At 41.9% G+C, this 21,433-nt stretch overlaps 3 protein-coding genes and 1 non-coding gene across 6 annotated transcripts in view; 2 read left to right on the top strand and 2 right to left on the bottom strand.

Annotated features, from left to right (window-relative positions):
- Nucleotides 1-769, bottom strand: part of trmt2a (tRNA methyltransferase 2A) — an 11,532-nt gene extending 10,763 nt beyond the window's left edge. The window contains exons 1-2 of one of the 3 annotated variants that reach the window (XM_078250040.1): nucleotides 682-769; nucleotides 1-187 (exon numbers count right to left, since the gene is read on the bottom strand). The exon at nucleotides 1-187 is cut by the window's left edge and continues 449 nt beyond it. In XM_078250040.1, coding sequence (XP_078106166.1) covers nucleotides 1-174 — 174 coding nt within the window. In that variant the 5' untranslated portion in view covers nucleotides 175-187; nucleotides 682-769. The remainder of the gene's footprint in view (nucleotides 188-681) is intronic. The other 2 variants (XM_078250041.1, XM_078250042.1) reach the window with 2 other exon arrangements.
- Nucleotides 770-1,461: 692 nt separating this feature from the next.
- Nucleotides 1,462-7,121, top strand: ranbp1 (RAN binding protein 1). Its single transcript, XM_078250038.1, has 6 exons — nucleotides 1,462-1,575; nucleotides 3,109-3,242; nucleotides 3,337-3,494; nucleotides 3,944-4,072; nucleotides 4,326-4,394; nucleotides 5,917-7,121. Exons 1-6 carry the CDS (start codon nucleotides 1,561-1,563, stop codon nucleotides 6,060-6,062), a joined length of 651 nt encoding a protein of 216 aa, XP_078106164.1. The 5' UTR covers nucleotides 1,462-1,560; the 3' UTR covers nucleotides 6,063-7,121.
- LOC144518828 (small nucleolar RNA SNORA77) lies at nucleotides 4,643-4,771 on the top strand. The gene has a single exon (XR_013502048.1). It is a non-coding gene; the product is annotated as a small nucleolar RNA SNORA77 (small nucleolar RNA).
- zdhhc8b (zDHHC palmitoyltransferase 8b) overlaps nucleotides 6,161-21,433 on the bottom strand; it is an 83,326-nt gene continuing 68,053 nt past the window's right edge. The window contains exons 4-11 of the mRNA XM_078250031.1: nucleotides 20,652-20,824; nucleotides 19,027-19,129; nucleotides 18,395-18,486; nucleotides 15,176-15,308; nucleotides 13,922-14,027; nucleotides 12,398-12,504; nucleotides 10,957-12,023; nucleotides 6,161-10,139 (exon numbers count right to left, since the gene is read on the bottom strand). Coding sequence (XP_078106157.1) covers nucleotides 10,007-10,139; nucleotides 10,957-12,023; nucleotides 12,398-12,504; nucleotides 13,922-14,027; nucleotides 15,176-15,308; nucleotides 18,395-18,486; nucleotides 19,027-19,129; nucleotides 20,652-20,824 — 1,914 coding nt within the window. The 3' untranslated portion in view covers nucleotides 6,161-10,006. The remainder of the gene's footprint in view (nucleotides 10,140-10,956; nucleotides 12,024-12,397; nucleotides 12,505-13,921; nucleotides 14,028-15,175; nucleotides 15,309-18,394; nucleotides 18,487-19,026; nucleotides 19,130-20,651; nucleotides 20,825-21,433) is intronic.

Below are 21,433 nucleotides of genomic sequence, written 5' to 3'. Positions count from 1 at the left end.
GAGGTCCTCTTTGATGTAGCGGTACATGCTGGGGTCCGAGGCTGCCTCGTTCCCCCCTTCAGCTTTGACATCAGGCTTTACATCATCGTTGTTGGAGTCCAGGGGAGGCTCATCGGGCTTTTCCTCCTTTGAGGGTGGAGTATCAGCCACTGGGCTGCCACTAACATCTGCCATCACTCTGTTGATGCTGTAAAATAACTATCCAATTAGCAGACTGATCTTACATTCAAAAAGACAAAACATATATGAAAAAAAACGTTTTTAACAGTCATATCAATGTTGCCAGACACTTGGCTTTTTAACGATTTTAGCTGGACAGTGTGCTCAAATATCAAGCTTGATTAGGAGACATTGTAACTTTTTAACAATTGTTACAATGAACTTCAAAATCTAGATGCGAGGGCAAAAAAAGAACGTTTACATATAAAGAACAGCTGTTATGTAAGTGCAATAACTTCTACGGACTAGAGTTTGGGCTGTAGGTCATGCTAAAATACTTCCATCACTTGCACTGCACACATATATAATGTAAGCTAAAGGCTGCAGGGCATGCACTGAAGTTGCGTTCTTTGTTGTTCTTGTTTAATCTGTCTTTTAACAGTGTACAGGTCCCTGTCGCGCTAAATACCGCCAACGGCCATATTCAATGGAAGTCCATGAAATGTTTTTCATGTATCTTACCTTTTTATATACTTTCAATTCCACTACTTACTAAATGTGCAGGGCGCTGCCATGTTGATTTAACCACGTGCAGCGGTGAACTTTGAACTCATTTAAAGTGGCAGTCGTCATATTCAGGGCTCGAGCGTCATGTCCATCGTTATAATGTGAAATTATGAATTTAAAAACACGCGTTTCAAGGATTTCTGTTTTCCATTCAACAATAACTGTTTCAATTTCTTTTTTATTTTCTTTTTGTTGTTCCTATGGGAAAATTGAACTATTGTTTTGGTTTTTAATAATACACACTATACGGCACATTATAAACTGAAAGGACAGAAGCGATTTAAGGCGAAAACTGCTGATAGTTAAGACATATTATTTTAAATAGGCTGAATGTACACAGAGTGGGATACATGGGGTCTATAGTTACAGCTTATTTAATGTTACAAAAATCTGAAGATACACACGTCTTTTCTTTGTTGCACATTACAATGGTTCACTTACGTCCTTACCTTGAGTATTTGTTTGAACCATATTGCTGATCAAGTTTGGCTTATTTGATAACTCTTTACGGATATAATTATTCCTAAATCTTCGCACCTCGGTTAAAATTTCAGTATATTAAATCAAATAATGTTTTTTGCAGTAGGTACTGTACAAATTGACACAATTAATCAATTGGTAGAAATCTTGTGATAAAAACAGCATTTTGTGTAATACAGGCAGTCCCAGAGACGTGAGAGAGGCGGTGCGCGCACTGTCACAGTGTGGGCGCGGGCATACGTAGGAAATTCGGCGCGCGAAAGCTGTAGCAGGAAGTGAGCAGCCGAGGGGAACGGCGGCCAGTCTGGGATTTGAATCTAACTACTTCCATAATCTACAAACATCTACATTAATATGGCAGACCCAAAGGTGAGGTCGCGCGTTTTAGGTCATTTAATGCATGATGTTCGCCTTGAAATCGGAATTTTGTGGCAAACATGTTATTTTATATGTCGTAATTCGTCAAAGTTTGCAAAGGAAACTGCGAGCCTGAAATGCCGAGAGTGATGTCTTTCGTGATGCTAGAAAAGCCCATTGCTATGTTTTAAATGTCATAGGATGTACTTAAAACGTAAGTGCATTCTGATAGACGATTAGAAATGTCCCGTGCTAGATTTTTATACTTTTACGCATTCAGGGTTAACGTTGACGAGCTCGGAAGTACTCTGAAGTGTGTAACGTTAACGTTAGCTAGTCAGCATGTTAACAGTACCGTCATACACTGATCATTAGCTAGCTACTTAGGAAGGCATGTGCACAACACTGCTAACTTAACTGTCGCAGTCGTCGGGCATTTGCACGGGGTGTTTTACTACTGCATTTAACCAGCTGGCCAAAGACAAAGGTTATCTGGGTCCCTTGTCTTTGTCTGCCAAGCACAGCAGTTGCTAACATTTGTTGGCTGCTGTTAGCTTTAATAGCAGGGCGCTGGAGTCAGTGACGGCGTATTATCGGGCAGTAACGGTGTTACATTGGATGGAGTGCCAGTTAGCCCAAACATGTCACCTAAATTCTTGTCAAATTAACATATTAGTTAACGACACACACCGTTGTGCGAAAAGACAATCGATTAACGTTAGCTAGCTGTCGACTATGGTTAGCCTGCTAGTGAAAGGCCTCGTTAACTCATGTTAGCTAGGCAACTTCACAAGGAGTTGTCTTCGAAAAAAGTTGAACTATTTAACATTAGGCGGTAAAATGCAACTGCGACCAAACCAAACTTAATATAACGGTATCCACCTTATCCATTATTCAAGCTGTGACTTTTAATTAATTATACCGATATTATCTTTAATGTCACTAGCAATTTTAACGTTAACATTAGCTCCCTTTGCCAAGTCGCAACGACTTCAGCGGGATACACCTAAAAGTTACCCGCTAACTAGAAAAGCTGGTGAGCATAATGGGGTAGAAGAGGGGTTGCCACCCTAAAAAAGTAAGGTCTCCCGAGTTTGCTTAGTTTCGTATCCGCTAAATGAAACTGCACCTAGCGTTAGTTATTTCCGTATGGTATTTTCACACTTTGTCACAGGTCATGATCTTGCGCACATTTGTAATGAATAGCCATCTTTATCCTCAGTTATTTTATGTGCAGAGAATGTGTGTTCTTGCCAAATAAGTAGTTAACATTCAACGTGGGAACATGCAACCCGAAATAGAACTAAAGATGCTTGGCTCAGCAATAGCGATTTACTAAGGGCTTTGCCTGTTCCTGTTAACCAATGAGCTCTTAAATCCCTCCATTGAAGCATTCATGTCCTGTTGGTCATTTGACAGAAGTCACGTTCTAGTGAGTTTCAAAGAATCACACTGACCATATGCCTAATTACTTTAACTTACTCTGAATGTCTGACATAGATAAGTAGACATTTTTGCTTTGAGTTAACTCATCTATTGCTTTAGGACCAGGAAGAGCCCGAAACCACTGCAGATAATGCAGAGGACTCTAATCATGATCCCCACTTTGAGCCCATCGTGTCCCTTCCTGAGCAAGATGTGAAAACATTAGAAGAGGATGAGGAGGAACTCTTTAAAATGTAAGTCATTTTAATAGTCTTTGTTCATTTGCATGTTATTTGTCACAAGAGTGGTGGGTTGTGTTTGCTGATTAGTATACCATTGTTTTCCTAGGCGGGCTAAACTATATCGTTTTGCCTCTGAGAATGACCCACCAGAGTGGAAGGAGAGAGGAACGGGTGACGTCAAGCTGCTGAAACACAAAGAGAAGGGCACAATCCGCCTTTTGATGAGGAGAGACCGCACCTTGAAGATTTGTGCCAATCATCACAGTGAGTAGATTAATTGCAATTTTATATCATGACCGTATTGGTCTTGGGTTCACAGTTTGGTAAGTTTTCAGTACAGCAGGGGAACAAAATAATTGTACAAGGCCCTCCCCACCCCCTCTCTTTTAATTTTAATTTTTTAAAAGAACGTTCAACAGTGGCTTATATATTAAAAGGAAAATAAATATCCCAAATGGCATGTATGTAAATGTAATGCTCCATTGTAAGGCTTGGAGCTGTCTAATTCCTGAGCTGCCTGGGGCTTAGGCACTTTGACAATTTGCTTTAATTCTGTATTTTTTAAGACAGAGTATTGTCTTACATATCCTGTCTAACAAATTTCTAATGTACAGCTAATAGTTGTGCAACCACCAAATATGTCATCATACAGTGTATATGCCTATATCTTAGCCTTAACGTGTTCATCTTATTCCTTCTCTTGTGAACTACAGTTATGCCTAGCATGGAGCTGAAGCCCAACGCCGGCAGTGACAGGGCATGGGTGTGGAACACACTAGCAGATTATGCTGACGAAAGCCCCAAACCTGAACTCCTGGCAATACGCTTTTTAAATGCAGAAAGTAAGTATTTATACATCTAGTCCAATGTACCAATAGAAATGTGGCCACACCAGTGTTTTAATTTGAAAGATAAAGTGAACACACTGAAGTGAGAGTGCTTTAAGAAGCCCATTGTAACTTCCAGCATCAAAATCCCAGCAGCTTTTTCATTACAGGTGTTCCTGTTTGTCAGTGCGTTATTATGCAGCCTCATTGGCCATCATACAACCGCCCGTTCATGTGAATATACACTAACTCTCTGTTCTGTTTACAGATGCTCAGAAGTTCAAGGGGAAGTTTGACGAGTGCAAGGAGGAGGTCAAAAAAAGTCTTGACGGAACAGGTACATGAAACTTGAACTTCAGGCGAATATCTATTAAAATATTTAAAGTTGGATTATATGCAGGTTATGGTTAGATTACATTGTTTTTCCAACATGAAAAAGTGTTAATGTTTCCAATTAGTTATTTAAAATATGTACTACCTAAGCAGAGAGTTCATTGGGTTACTAGTAATTGTAATCCATTTTACATGCTAACATGCCTTTTTATTTTCAGGGCCCCCAATGCATTGCTCAGGTTTAAGTGATGTGCAGACTCACTCTGTTCTTTGCTGTTCACTCCAGCCTCGAACTTTTTCTGTCTGCTACATAAACACGCAGAATGTAACACACACACTGTTTTTTCTGAGGCTAGTGTCATTATGTTCTGCTACATTACAATTCAAATGTATCACACAGTAAAACTGTTTTCTATTATGATCACATTAGCAAAGGGTCACATGGTCCTCCTAAAATCATAAATTGCACATAGTGGCTGTACGAAGAGGGGGAATATTAAGACCGTAGAGGTGTGGCGATTAAAACGTTACAGTATTATTCATTGAGTTTAAAAGTTGTCTCGTGATATCGGTACACAATTGCAGCATTACATCAGTACTACTCGGGACCAAGACCAGTTCACGTTAAATCGGTGCCAAATTTCGGTACCAGAGACCACATAAGCGCGAGCTTCTCTTTCCTCTGTTTCACAGAGACCGGGGTTCAGCTCCAACAAACACACCCACGCAGAGGTGGGGTGCAGACAGAAAGTTTCTCACCTCTGCAGGTGAGACACAGCAATGTCGGTAAAGCGGAGAAGTGTGGTTACACTTTTCAAAACTTAACACAGGCAGCCTTTGCTGCAATATAATGTAATGGCGAGATCGCCGTGCAGTTAATGTACGCTACCGAGACAGACAGGTGTTCTCTATTGCCCTGGTGACTGACTGACAGGCACAAGACAGAAGGGTTTATTTACCCTGGTGACAGGCTGAGGTTTTAGGGCAAGACAAGGCCACTTTAGTTCTTTGGCACCTTTTAGCAACAAGGCAATTTAAAGTGCCTTTATATAAAACATTTAAAGAGCAAATAAATAAAGATGGAAAAAAAAATAAGATGCAAGAAAAATAGTTATAGCGCAGTGTAAGAAATGAGTAATTATTTGATTAATAGGTTGTAGGGGCATGTTCGGGAGGAGAGAGGGACGCCGCAGTTATTAGGTTTGAAGAGGTTAGTAATACAGGAGAGAAGCCATTTGAGTTTGTGGCAAAACCTTTCACAGTGCTCATTTTTCATTTGGACTATTTTTCCAGTCATATTTCATCATTTAATTTTTCTTTAAAATAGTGTTAAAATCTCGTTCTCGTGAATCCATCCTCGTGTCTCGTCACACCCTTATAAGACAGTGAGTTGGTATGCAAAGTGAAAATGGCAGGACTGTTTTCTGTTAAAGACAAAGGTACATGCTAGGCAAGCTGAAGACATGCAACTGAGTTATGTTCAAACTGACTGTTTTTAGTTGACACATTTCACTGTTTTGCCACAGGCAACACTGATAGCGCAAACAAAGTGGCAGAGAAGCTGGAGGAACTCTCCGTAAAGGACAAGGCATCAGAAGAAAAAGAGGTCAAAAAGGAGACTGAGGTGAAAGAAGAGGAGAAAAAGGAGGTGAAGGCTGAGGAGAAGAATTGAGAACCAAGAACTTGCTTTGCTGATCTTCAATATATCAGTGTTTCCTCTTTTTCTACAATAGACTCTAAATGGACTGAATTTGGACACTTGCATATTAGTTTTTGTTTTTTTAAATTATCCGTTTTCCCTCAAGATCACAAGTCCTTGATGCCACTGGGGGGGGCGGGATACAAGATAGTGAATTTATTGGGAAAAAGATTACAATCCCCCCACCCCTTTCCCTCTGCACCTTGGAATGCCACGCTTTCCATCCGTGTCATCTACAGTTCAATTTTGACAAACTGAAGAGGATTGTGATGGTGATAATTCCCACATTGGGGTACTTTTTTTTTGTTATTCTGAAGCAGAGTTTGTTTGTAGGGGGAGAGGATAATGTAGCCTGCTGGTTAGCAGCACAGGGCCAGGGACCAGGCATTATGGAGGTGCACTATACACATAAAAACCCATGATGCATCTCAGTGGGCCTTCTTACCCTGTCCATGCTTCCACTGTTAGAAACCGCAAGTGAGGTGAAGACCTCTCAGTGGATGCCTTGTAGAAGTAGTTGTTTCTTGGTTCCTTCTTTCATTAGTTCTGTTAGGAACTGACTAGAAGAGGAATCCACTCCAGGCAGTTGAGGGGCATCAGATGTGTGCTGCAGAGCGCAGTGTCCACTGATGGCTGACTGACAGGAGATCAGATGCACTTAGCTAAGCTTTTCCTTTTTGTTTTAATTCTCTGAAAACCAATAAGTCCAAAGTCAACGGTTCATCATAGTTTGGTGCAGCTATTCTGACTTAAGTTCCTCACCAGGAAATGGAGTTTGCATTCTTTAGATCATAACATTCCCAGACTTTAAGCATGTAGAGTATATGTAACAGAGTGTGCCCTATCTGATCTGTGTGCTCACCACCCTCTCCTTTTCTTTCCACTAATTGAGTTGTTAACCTTGCCTCTAAAGTGCATCAAAGTGCCAGTGCATCTGTAAATACATGTATATGGATGAAATGTTGCTTTTCATTTGAACTCAAATGATTTGAAATGTTTCCTCCACCTTCGAATAAAAGCTGTCAAAGACCACGTTTGCATTCACATAAAAATCACTTGTTTCCGGGTATAGTTAATGATAAAATGTGCCACTAATACGGCTCTATATACCATAAGATTGTGTTGAGGGTTGTAGGAGTCGAAACAAGATCATGTGACTCGTTATATGCAAACTACCAATCCTATAAAGGCTTGGATTTATTTTTGACTTTTAAAATGTCAAATCAACTTAAGTAACATCTATGGACTATAAAAATAATTTGATATCAATGTTGTGCATGTGTTCCCCATTGTACTTTTTTCTTTTTCTTTTTTCCTCAATTCACAAGAATCAATCTCATTCACTCAGAGTTGCGACACTTTATTTACTTTGCTCAGGTCATTGGGAAATATTTCCTCTTCACAAAAATAGGAACCCGTGTACATTTATAGTATATTCTATATTTTAATACATAGTGAACTTTCTATTTGGGGTTCAGAAAATAAAATCGGCTCAACAAAACAGATTCAATATTGACTGTCAGGAATGCTCCCTGACCTGCAGTGATGTCCATCCCCCAACAAAAGAACATGGGAGTAATGGCAGTCATCTTAAAGAGGAATGACATCGATAGTGTTTTTAGATGTGGTCATGGTAGTTTTTAGGCAACTCTGCAGCTAATGGTCTGTTCAGGTATTCAAGAAGTTCCACTGACACCCATCAAGTTTGCCAAAAAAGTGTCCCTGTATGCCACAGCCTTAAAAACTGTTAAACAATTCAGAAATACATGACTTGAATAGAGTATCCTGTAACTTCACATTACGGTTTATGGTAAGGCAGCTGGGTGAGACTTTTAAAAGGGGAGACTACAGCGAGTTTTGATAACATTCAACCTCGTTAGAAAGCAAGACTACCACAGCTAACGGCCTTTACACTGATCTCTGGGGAAAGGAATCAGAAATGTGAAGAAAAAAAGATCCTGTAAAAAGTGATGTATTTTCATAATCAAGTAGGATCATTTATTACCTTGTACTTTGGCCTTTCTTCCAGAACTTTCTGCTGTTAAAATGTTTTTCCAAGTCGGAGTTGCTCACAAGTGTCACTCCTGTAATTTGCTGCTCGATTAAAAAAACACTAAAGGTAGTTCACTGTCCCCTAGGGTGCGATAGTGTTTCAACAAGCTGCATTTAATTCTGTATGAAAAGTAGCTTTTCCTCTGAAAAGGCAACACTGGTTTATTCTTCATGCAAATGTGGCTGGGCCAAAGATACGGCTTTACAGCCATGTAAATTATGACTTTTTTTCATATTTATTGGTGCAAAATATAAACAAAAACCTTCCACTTAGATATTATCAGTTCATTTTCTCAAAAGTAATACATGTTTTGAGACTTTTTTTAATTAACAGCAAAATAAAAGTGGGGGATAATACTGGAGCTGTTCCAGACAGCTGCTGCAATTTGATTAACATTTTCCTTCTTGGTGATGTCACTGTGACATGTCACCCATCCACTGTCTTTAAAAAAATAAAGGGGTGTGTATCCACTTTTGGCACTGCTCAAGGCAGCCTCTACTAAAAGCCCAATTTGTGTCTTAGGTACAGCACACAATTTACTTTATGGATTTGACCCATTATTATGACCTCATTTTAATTACTGAATTTATAATTTATCAACAAATCCACTCAAAATAAAACATCCATTCCAGGCTTAATTGTCTGTATAAAAAAATATGTATCAAACATAGCCTTTGGAAGGTTGGCTATATAAAAAGAAAACTACAAAATAATGAATGGGTGACCAGTCTTCATTTCTCTACACCTTTCCATCCATTCCAATCCTATGATTAACAACGTACACACTAAACATTGAAACAATGGTTCATTTATTTTTTAGACAAAACAAAACAAAAAAGTTGTTTTGGTTGTGCAAGGCTGGGCTCATTCTGACCTCTTGGGATGAGGTATTCTGATCTTTCAGAACGCTCAGCACTTGTGTCAAAGGTCACGTTGAAATCAGACTGAGCTTCACTAAAACAAACAGAAGCCTATGATGATGTACTGCACCTTTTGTGAAGGGAATAAATGGGGTTGAGCTTTACTTGATCCCTATTAATCTGAGACAAAGAAGGAGCCATTCAGTATGTATTATTTTATATCAACTAGCATCTCTGCTGGTTGCATTCATTCCTGAGAAATTTCTTTGGAATTTAATCATTAAGCAAGTCTTTCTCAATGAATTTGGAATGCAACCTCCAGACATGATACGATGACTTTCCCCTCTCTATATCCCCTTTTCACGCCTCACTCATCCTGTGTTGCCTGCAAATGCAGTTGGTGCTGATCCAATTGATCGGCCCTCTATCACTTCTCAAAGCTGTACAACTCCACCGAATATGCTGGAGATGGCATAAACAGTACAAATTAATGTGAAGCACTTTGACTTCTTTGAGATCAATTTACTCGGTAAGGACATTTGTCTCCTACAGAGGTCCGTAGTGAGGATGTCGGTGTTTAATTCATCCGTATATCTGTGTTTTTGTTGAGCCTTCAGCGCTTTCTGGAGCAAGGTTTGTGTGACATTTGGAACAATGTACGCTTTATGACCACAGCTGAGAGACAACAGTAATAACATTAACGGTCCACTCTTAGGACCAAGATGATGAGCCACAAAATGTTAATGACAAGACACTCCTCACACACAACAGCCTGCAGCGGTATTAACTGACAAACAACCCTTCTGGTACAAACACACAGGCATTTGGCTAGACAGACCCACACAAGGGCAGACAGATCCTCTGATTGGACAATAACTCCAAAACAGGGAGCGCTATGTGCCCCTGACTGGCCGTTACCTAGACTTCACTAAAATAACAGAGGTGAGAGAATCTCTTTGCAGCAGGGTGTTCGTCGTTGTTGGAGGTGGATGCCATGTCCCTGCTCACACTGATATCTCATATGTGGTGCCTCCAACACCTGTCACCTTTTTGACGTTACTGTGGCGACTGGGGCTGAGGGTGGAACCCTGGGCACTGGGGTGGCAGTCCATCTGCCCATTAATTTGCATGGCCTCTCTGAGTGGAAAGAGGAAAAAAAACAAAATAATTCAACACAAGGAGCCAAAGAGATTAAACACAAGCCAAAGAAATAAGGCTTGCGGCAACATGCAGATTAGTTGTCAGTTGACAGTTGATATTAGGTGACAGTTTTAAATGACAAAAACAGAACAGCAATATGGATGATTACATGAAAGGGTTACACTTTACTTGAAGGTATCTACATAAGAGTGACATGACACTGTCATGAACATGTCATTATAAACAAGTCATAAACATTTATGACATAACGCTTCTTTTAGTAAGTGTCATTCGGTTTTTGTCTTGACAAGTTATGGTTAGGGTTAGGGTTCATGACTGTGTCATGTGTTCATGACTGTGTCATGTCACTCTTATGTAGATACCTTCAAGTAAAGTGTTACCCTTGAAAGTGTACTTGTTAGTGAGACAAAATGCTCGGAGATGTTAAGACGAGTAGGTGAAAAGCATGCAAAGGAAATGAGGAGTTACACAACTTTATTCATTCGTCAAACAATACAAAAACGGATATTTTACTAGAAAGGCAAACATATAAGTCAGAACAGAACATGTAAGAATTTACACCAGACAGTACTAACCATGAATAAACGGACATAACAGTTGGACAAATACCATACACCATATACAGATGCTACACATTGCCTCAGTTAGGACTAGTACGCTAGGGCCCATGAATTGCTGGCTGTATCCAGCAGAAGGAGCAGGGTTTCCATTGGGAATACATGCAATGCCCACCAGTCCCCATTGGCTCAGTATAATGCATGCATTCCCACAGGGGGAGCGTTAGGATTCATACCTTGGGCCCCCTAGACGAGGCGCGTCTGTCCTCTCAAGAGCACTGATGTAGGAGAGTTTCTGGTGGGAGTAGGAGGGGGATCGGGGCATGGCAGGGGAGTGGGGCTGGTGGGCCGGGGAACGATAGAGGCCCTCGGGGCAAGTGGCCCTGCTCTGGCTGCTGTTGCTGCTACTGTGATCTGTGTGCAGGGAGGTGGATGAAGTCCTAGGGGCACGACCCAGCGTGGAGCCGGCATGACGCAGCACAGGGGTTCGTTGCCCATAGCTCACCAGCCCGACCCCCATGAGGTTGTCCCTGGAGCCTCCATAGGCCGGGGGTGTTGGGCCTCTGGAGCCGGGGCCTCGAGGCCCATCTGGGTAACAAGCATTGGGGGGTAGGCCATAGCCCCCATCGAACACACCAGAGTCCTGAGCATAGATATGGGTCTGGGAGCGCCCATGCACCATCTTCCGTTTCTCCCTCTCCTCCATCTCCTTTCGCTCCTGGATGGAGGCCATGATGGTCTGGGAGAGGTTGTCGTAGCGCACCGGGGATGGGTCCCTGTCCTTTAGGTGAGGGGATTGCCTGCCCACCCCCCTGGGTGGCATCACTGGACTGAAGGTGGGGGCGACCTGGTGCCTCTGCATTTCAGGTTCTCGGATGTGGCACATTTTGGTGGGCAGGTAGGGTGAATGGAACCCCATGGAGGGAATACCACGGTGGGCCATGCACTCACTGGCAGTGGCTGGGGAGATGCTGGGATTGAGCAGGCTGTCATAAGACAAGCTGCCATTACGGTTGGAGAGCGTGTTGGGCGAGAAGACACTCTTGTACGGGGTGGAGGTGACTGCCTGCGGCTGCAGGGCTGAGAGCTGGCCCTTCTCTGGCCGGCGGTGCCCCTGCTTCAGGCTGAGAGAGCGGGAGTTGACGGGGTCAGAGTCCAGCTGGTGGGGAGAGGACTGGAAGGTGCGGTGGAGGGGAGCGTTGGTGTACTCGGGCAGGTCCAGGTTCGGCTCAGAGCGGTAGTCATGACCACGGACACCCTCTTCCAAGATGGCCGAGGTCTTCCGCTCATCTGGCATGATAATCTGAGGAGCAAACAGCACAACGTCAAATCTTAGTGGAAATGTGAATGAAGTCCTTTTTCCTTGCTGCTACTGCAACTTCTGAAACATGCAATAAACAGTAGATGCTAGATCTAGACGTGTCAACGTCAAACGACGTGCCTCATGGCCCGCCTTATTCTGCCTCTGATTGGCTTACCCTGGTATTCTTACCCTAACCCGATCCAATCCCCACTCCTCATGCCTAAACCTAACTACGTCAACCAGTCTAACAGATTTAGCATCTACCGCAATAAACCCTTGGCTATTAGGGCGGAGCTACTAATCATAGCACCATAATAACGATACTACATTAAGTATGTACCTCAAACATAAGTGCCAAACAAATCATGTCTTACCTTCTCTCCAGCTGTGTGGTAGTGGACTTTAGGGATGGTGCCAAACGACGGTCTGTATTTGTACATGGCTGGAGTGGAAGGGTGGGTCTTACCAGGAAGAGAACTATCTACATCACACACACAGAAAGAAGACCAGAGTTAACACTGCAGGTAATAGAAAGCACACAATTATACAAGCTCACAAAGCCAGTTCTGGGAGACAAGACAAGGCCTCAGAGCAGAATTCTATTATCAGAGTAAAGAGGCTGTAGGGATTGATATCTTGTTCTGTGACTGATATGCAACACATTTGAGTCTAGGGCTGCACAATTAATTGCAATTTTATCGAAATCGCAATATGGACTGGTGCAATATCCAAATCGCAGGGGGGGGGGGCGCAATATTTGTTAAAGGCAAAATATGTCTAACCATTCAGAATGAAGTATTGTGCTGCAGAGACATCCTGAGCCTACGAATCCTATCCTACAGACTAAAGGAAAACATCTTTGTTTTGTACAGATTCTTGCAAAAATCGCACTACATGACTATAGTACATTTTTATTTGTGTTTCAATGAAAATGAGAATGATGATCCAAACAATTGATCATTCCCTCCAATATCGTGAATCATCAGTCAATCAGTCAAAATAATCGCAATTTGACATTTTCCTCATATCGTGCAGCCTTTGAGTCCTGCATCAACCAGCTATCTATCCTTGACTGACTACCTTATCCTTGAGCAAAGCATGAAACATCTGTATGTGTCTCTAAGGGATATGCAAAGAACTCTTCCACAAATTCTAATTTGCTTTTAAAAAAAAAAAGGAGGCAATCCATTTAGATCGGCTGCAGTACTTTGAAGTACCACCAGGCAGTGATAGTGCTCCATGAAGGACAGAGAGCGTTCCCTCCCTGATATAATGCACCAGATGCTCTAGAGAGGGAACCTATATGTTCACACTATTATTGACACTTCATACTATCGAATGAAACAGTATAAAGAACACATTCCCACCACTGATTAACACCCCTAGCTGTAAACCCACCACCACAATAGGATATGTCACAGTTCCTAATGTACACAGATGGCTTCCAAAGCCAGTCAGTCATTTTTTAATTAGTCCTGATTCTAGACCATATTCTTCTCCCATCCTTCCATGTGTCAGAGCTCCATTGCTACACGCCACCACAAAAAAAGCTGGGAATATTTTGCAATGATTCTCTCTGAAATCTCCCAATCGTACCACAAATTGGATGCTGATTCACTGAACAGGACTTGCCTCCTCGCTACAAATCACGCCTATTCTCAGGCCCGGCATTAAAAAAAAAAAGGGCATTGACCTGCCACTGGGACAGACATTTATCACGCTAAACTAGAGGCAAGTCACACACTGGGACACTGGTGATGTACAGAGTGGAGTTTGGGCAATTGCTGTTTGACACCCACCCTGACAGGAAATGGAAATGGGATTGATGATGACTGATAGGAGAGAGAGGGACGGAGTTGTTGGTGAACACAGGGGCGCTTTGTTCCCATGTTTCTTACCTTCGCTGGATGCCATCTGGCTCTTCAGCTGGTTGTACCTGTCAGCTTTAGGCGGCAGCGGCGGCTGAGTTTCTTTCTCGTCCAAGCCGTCCAGGCTGCTTTTGGACTGCAGGGAGGGGAGCAGTGTGGGGAGCAGGGTGTTACAAGCATCCAGAACAGGTGGGGGAACAGCAGATGAAATAGAGAAGAGCATGTGTTCGAGCTAGGGATGCACCAACTCTCACAGACGGTTGTAGGGTAGCTAAGCTGCACTAGGCAGATGCTCTACTTGAGCTTCATTTTTCTTTTTTCTCTTGTGGGTAATGGAGTGGCAATGATGAAATTATCTCAGTGTTGGATTATGTTTGTTTTTTTTCTCAATAGCTCATTAATGTGTTAAAAAAAAGAGTACTCAACTTATTTAGCATTGCACATAGTGTAAAACTAAAATCCATGCAGCAGAAACAGCAATTTCTTTTATTCACACAGTCTTCTTCCTTGCCAAAACCTGACGCCTACATTATCCACAATGCAACTCATCTGCCAACAGTTAATTCAGTGATTTGGGTGTGTTATGCTAGTAGCAGCTAATGTAGCCTCGAGCCACTTGCCTCAAGCAGAGTTCAACTGAATTTCTCAGTTTGCAGAAAAGCTGTCACTGACCAAACCCGAACATCAGAAAATAATTGCCTTCAATCTAAAGGGTTACCATTAAAGGGATTAGGGCACTTTATTCACTGGAGCCCCTCTTTGTGCTTAAAGCTGATGAGATTATGTATTTAACAGGTACAAACAAAATCTGCTATGCCTCCTTAAAGGACCATGAATAACCTACAAACAATTTCCAATTCTCTGCAAGTTGATTTTCAAAATAAATAGCATGAATTGAAACCAATGGCTATGGCCTCTACATTGTTTACTATTATATTTGTCTTTTAAATCCCCCATATAGACATAGTATATCCCTTTGGGGTCACAAATAGTCACATTTATCCCCCCCCCCCCCGACCCCTTATCTGTGAGTCTCTTGGCATTGACGTCAAGTGTCTAATAATATTCTGCTTTAGAACAAGGAAATATATCTGACTTTAGTGCGCTACTGTATCCTTTTATATGCTGCCTTAAGTATGAGCCTCAGTATTGAAATAGAACATTGGAATGTGACATGAAACTATGGGAATAAAGAAAGAGAAAATGGTTACACCCCTGCAGAAGAAGGCGTAACAGGGAAATAACAGGGAAAAAAAGCTTTGTAGTGACTGTGGAAAAACTCACCTTGGAGCTGATGATGGTGCTGTGGATGCCGTTGTCGTTGATCATGATGGTGATTTGCCTCTCCGACAGGTCAGGTCTGATAAATGGGGGCTGAATTTTGACATTGGGCTTTTTCCTGGGGTCCAACGTGTACCTGCATAAAAAAAGGACAGCAGTTGGGCGCCTGGTTAGCTCACCTGGTAGAGCGGGCACCCATGTGTAGAGGTTTACTCCTCAACGTAGCGGCCGAGGGGTTTAACTCCGACCTGCGGCCCTTTGCTGCATGTCATTCCCCCTCTCTCTCCCCTTTCAAGTCTAAGCTGTCCTATACAAATAAAGGCCTAAAAAGGACAGCAGACATGAAAACACATTCTTTATCGCTGCAGTACTTTCCCAATTTATAATTTGTTTGTATAGTTTGTCAGTCAGCGTTGCCATTCACATTTGAAATGTTTAGTAATACACAAACCAGGATGACAAGTTTGCAACTCTGTAACCAGCACACAATGTACTATTACAGTACTTCACGTCAAAGTATACACCACACATGCAAAGGAGGGGGGCACTAGCTTTTTCTTCTTGACTACTACACAATAGAGAAAACATTTGCTACAAACTGAATTCATGTTTCAGAAAGCTCTTCTTATTCTAGCCTCACTGCACCCTGTAATCTTTATTTCTAGATAAGAAATGCTCTGTGTTTACGTGCAGAAAGTGAGACTTGAACTCTTACAACAGTGATCTGTTTGACACTCAGTACTATATGGAGCTCAATACCGAATCAATAAATTATTTCTGAATAAATATACAGATAAATGACCTGATTTATGTACTGTTTATGTACATCCACAAATAAACCACACAAACAGTTAACATTACTAATGTTATTTCAGTACTCCTCTCCAACTTGATACACTGCACCTTATACTCCACTGTCAACCCATGTTGGCCTTCCTGAGATACACAGGGCAGAGTACAAAGTTGAAATTAGTGAATCACTTTGAGTATTCCCATTTGGCTAGTTACAAAAAACAGACGCATCAAACACAACGTCTTGACCGAAAATGTAAGCATTTAAGTGAGTCTTACAGGGTTTTTTATTTCGGGCTGTCAGTGTAATTTCTTTAATATTTAATGGAGTGGATGGAAGCTTGGGGAGTAAAACCTGTGGTTTATTTTCCAAGCAGTCTTTACAGATTTCAAGTAATTAACCCCTACATAAAAAAAAACAATGCTGCTAAATGAATGTGACTTAACACTCTGGTCAAACATGCTTTGAGTCAATGGCTCAGTAAATCCAAAACCTTCCACTGTGCAACAACCTAACGGCAGATGCTTGTAACACAGCGTTCCCCCCCCCCACCTGATGTTTTCTCTCTGCAGTCACACTGTTGATTTTTATGGAATGGAACTCATCCCTATAGGTTGTAAAACTGGTGTTGGGGCTTTTAGCAATGCTGCGTGTTGACTAGCTCTGTGCTCTGTTTCCCATTAACTGTTGTTCTACAGAGTGATTCAATTCTCTCAGCCATCTGCCTTCCCCCAGGGTTGCTGGCTGCTTTCAGGCAATACACACCTCCCCAACCACCTCAGAGCACATGCGCGTGCACACACACACACACACACACACACACACACACACACACCCACACACACACACACACACACACACACACACACAAGGTATGTGTGTGTTATTAATTCAAGTTACATGGTGCTGCAGTGGCACTAAGGCTTGGATGCTACAGGCTTTGATGGGCCATAACCCCAGTACACATGCATATGCACATATTTTACTTAAGAAATGTTTGAACCTCTGTATATATACTGTATCATATTATATTGTATTATATTATATCATTATGCATACATTACTACATTCCTTGTTACAGTCAGTCTTAGTCATTGCAATACTGTCTACACAAATTCATTTATTATTAGGGATGTAACGATGCATGGTGAATCGGTTGAAATCAATAAAAATGTGTAAAGATTACAACAGGTTGAGATAAAAAATTAATCGCGATGCATTTTTTAAACAGCCTAGAGCTTAATGTTCTTCTGATTTCACTTGACTTCAGACGACACTACATGTTCCTACATTTATTTGAAGAGATTGAATTTAATTGTTTTGATGTGGGATTTGTTATTTGGGGCGCCCTGGTAGCTCACCTGGTTGAGCGCGCGCCCCATGTACTAAGGCTCAGTCCTTACCACAGCGGCCTGGGTTGATTCCAACCGGCCCTTTGCTGCATGTCATCCCTCTTTGTCTTCCCCCTTTCCTGTCTTCAGCTGTCCTATCGAATAAAGGTCAAAAAAGCCCAACAAATAATCTAAAAATTAAATAAACTAGTGCAGTATGTTTTTAGTAATTGTTGGTTTGGTGTGTTTGAGTGCTCTGGTCCTGCACTGTGCTCAGTCAGTGTGCAGTGTGAGAGGGGGAGGGGCCAGGAGCTAGAGCGGCAAAAGCCAATGTGTGCTTCTTTTACCAATATATATTTAACGATATTTTTTGGATTTCTAATCCAAACAACGTCAAACTCGGCACCTCGTGCCCGTAGCAAGACACCTGTCAAGTTTGAAATCCATCGGACTAACGGTTCGAGAGATATGCTCATAACACACACACACACAGACACACGCACACAGACACACAGACACACAGACACACAGACAGACAGATGTTCCTGCAATTTATAGATAGATGAATAACATTTTTTAAGATAAAATAACATTTCAGTTGCACATTTGATAACAGGACACAGCTGCTGTTTTGCACAGTTTATATAAATGAAGGAATGTGTTTCAGTCATTTGTCTGCAACTCATTCTGTTAAATAAATCGTGAGAATATCGTATCATGGACTTAAAATTGTGAATGGTATTGAATTGTTACATCCCTATTTATTATATAATTATACTACACCTTATATCTTAACTTGCACTATTTGTTTTCTTTTTGTCTCAGATTCAGATTTTGTTTTTACTTACTTGTGTTTTGTGTTTGTTTGAGTTATTTAATGAGCATAGTTGGAGGTGCATGAGGTCAACGACTACTTCTGTTATCATTGTGCACATGACAAATAAAGAACCTTGAAATGCATAACCATACACAAACATATTCTCTCAAGTACATAAATACAGCACTATTCATTAAAATGTGTAGGCTACTGATAGAAAACAAACCCTGTAAAGCATCTACTGTGTACCCACACACAAGCAGCATAACAAAGCATCTTACCTAGGTGCCAGGGGACTACATAAGACATACTCCACGTTGCCACAGCAACCCCTGGTGAAGGGATTTACTCCTCCACGAAACTTGCCCGTCACCTGAGGAACACAACGCCTTGTTAAGAGTCGGCAGCAAAGGAAGGCCACAGTGCGCACACACACACACACACACACACACACACACACACACACACACACACACACACACACGTACCTGTACACACAGAGGTCCAGTGCTTGAATACAAAGAAGGTGATTCATTTTGTTGAAGCACCACATAATTACTGTGTATGGGCTGTTCATTAGCATTTGTGTTGTTCCTTTTTCTGTGTGTCTTTACTATCTTTATTAAGGTAAAAGTATTTCTGCCCACACTCTAACTGGACTGTATTTTTCTACCGTATGTGCCAGTAATGCACTGTGGTAACCAGAGGTTTGCTTGTCAAGATTTGTACAACTATTTCAAAGGGTCCCTAAAGTAAGCACGGCTGCCACCAGTCATCACACATCCAGGTGTGAATGTTTGAGTCTGTTTGAAGCAGAGCGGGACAGCTCCGTTGATTTTCGCTGTGTAATTAAAAGGCGAATATATTTTGTGTGTTTGGTCAGAACAAGCACGTCAGCAGCTCCTGCACTCACCTGTTCATTGGTTGTTCGCCCTCGGGCAACAAGCACCATATGGAAACCTGTGAGTCCCATGACTGGAATAAAGAAAAGGCCCGCTATACACATCACCACCAGACTGGACACAAACGTTAAAGATTAACGACAGTACAGGATCAGAAGAACACGGCCAGATCTCCGTTCACTCCTTCAGGCAGAAGTAACCACTTGCGCCGTTTTGTCCACTCAAGAAACATTATTCAGCAAAATAAAATAGGGCTGCAACTAACGATTATTTTAATAGTCAATTAACCTGTCGATTATTTTCTTGATTAAGCGTTTAGTTGTTTGGAGAATGCCAGAAAACTGTGAAAAGTTTTGATCACTGTTTTCCAAAGCCCAAGATGATGTCCTCTAATGTCTAATTTTGTCCATAACTCAAAGATATTCAGTTAACTGTTGTAGACAAGTGAAGAAAATATTCACATTTAAGAAGCTGAAATCAGAGAATTGTGAGAATTGTTTTTTAATGAAAAATGACGACAAATCAATTACCTAAAAATAGTTGGCGATTAATTTAATAGTTGACAACTAATCGATGAATCCTTTGCAGCTCTAAAATTGGATAAACAACTGACCAAATTGTCTACTTAAAGTGCTCATATTATGCTCATTTTCAGGTTCATAATTATATTTAGAGGTTATATCAGAATAGGTTTACATGGTTTAATTTTCAGAAAACACCATATTTTTGTTGTACTGCACATTGCTGCAGCTCCTCTTTTCACCCTGTGTGTTGAGCTCGCTGTTTTATCTACAGAGTGAGACATCTCACTTCTGTTCCATCTTTGTTGGGAGTCGCACATGCTCAGTAGCTAGGTAAGGACTACTAGCCAGTCAGAAGCAGAGTATGAGGGCGTGTCCTGACAGTACCTTGGTAAGGACTACTAGCCAATCAGAAGCAGAGTATGAGGGCGTGCCCTGACAGTACCTAGGTAAGGACTACTAGCCAGTCAGAAGCAGAGTATGAGGGCGTGTCCTGACAGTACCTAGGTAAGGACTACTAGCCAGTCAGAAGCAGAGTATGAGGGCGTGTCCTGACAGTTCCTAGGTAAGGACTACTAGCCAGTCAGAAGCAGAGTATGAGGGCGTGTCCTGACAGTACCTAGGTAAGGACTACTAGCCAGTCAGAAGCAGAGTATGAGGGCATGTCCTGACAGTACCTAGGTAAGGACTACTAGCCAGTCAGAAGCAGAGTATGAGGGTGTGCCCTGACAGTTCCTAGGTAAGGACTACTAGCCAGTCAGAAGCAGAGTATGAGGGCGTGCCCTGACAGTACCTAGGTAAGGACTACTAGCCAGTCAGAAGCAGAGTATGAGGGCGTGCCATGCTAGCAGCTAGGCGAGCATTATAACGTGTGTTACAAAGTGACCACGTTTGTCTCTGAAGTAAAGGCTGGACTACAATAGAGCTGTTTGGAGCAGTTTGTGAACAGTGTTTTCTGTTTGAGATGGTAAGTCCCTTTGGGGTGGACTTTGGGCTTTTTCACTTTGTAAACCTTTAACATACACAAAAAAGGGAAACAGCCCAAAAAGCATAATATGAGCACTTTAAAACAATTAGCAGGCTTAGCAGTGAGATTTCCAGCAGTGAAAGGATACGTGACAGTGGTGTGCAGGGCTGCCAGTCTATCTCGGTGGTGGAGGACGAAGATGAGGCCGAAGGAGAAAACTCCCACCATGTGGATGCTCAAAGACAGCAAGAAGAGGAAGAAGTAGCGGTAGTTCCTCCGACCAATGCAGTTGTTCACCCAGGGACAGTGGTGGTCGAAGTCCTGAGGGAGAGGGACAGGGAGTTACACCTCTATAGTCTACATAAGTTATCCATAAGGCCTTATATTATATGACTTATGCTTCATCTTATCACTGGGAAGGGACTAGTTTAAATCCCTTGACTAATAAGGCAAACCAAATCAGGCAACAAAATGTTTTTGGTTTAGGTGAAGGGTAGTCTCGCTTTGCTAGACCTTCCTCCACAGCGCTGCTCAGCAGGGTCTGGCCAGTCCTCTAAGCATTCCGAGATGGGAGAAAAACATACTCTGGTCCAATTTGCTGACTGGTGTGAAACCTCCCAGTTGCATTTGAATACGTCCAAGACCAAAGTGCTGGTCTTTGATTTTAGACGTGGGGCTCCCTCACCCACTCAGACTCTGATAAAAGGAGAGGAGATAGAGATGGTGACGGAGTACAAATATCTCGGTCTTATCATTGACCATAAATTATCCTGGGATCAGTGTGCTGAGGCCGTTTTTAAAAAGGGCCAACAACGCTTGTATTTTTTTAGGAAACTTAATTATTTTAATTTTGATACCAAAATTCGGACTCTTTTTTACAAGTCCTTTATCGAGAGTATGCTCTCCTATTGTATTGTATGCTGGTATGGA

Source organism: Sander vitreus, chromosome 5 (genome assembly GCF_031162955.1).
Source record: "Sander vitreus isolate 19-12246 chromosome 5, sanVit1, whole genome shotgun sequence".
Classification (NCBI taxonomy): domain Eukaryota; kingdom Metazoa; phylum Chordata; class Actinopteri; order Perciformes; family Percidae; genus Sander; species Sander vitreus.
The sequence above is the reverse complement of the archived record's forward strand: the minus strand, read 5'-3'. Positions and strand labels throughout refer to the sequence as shown.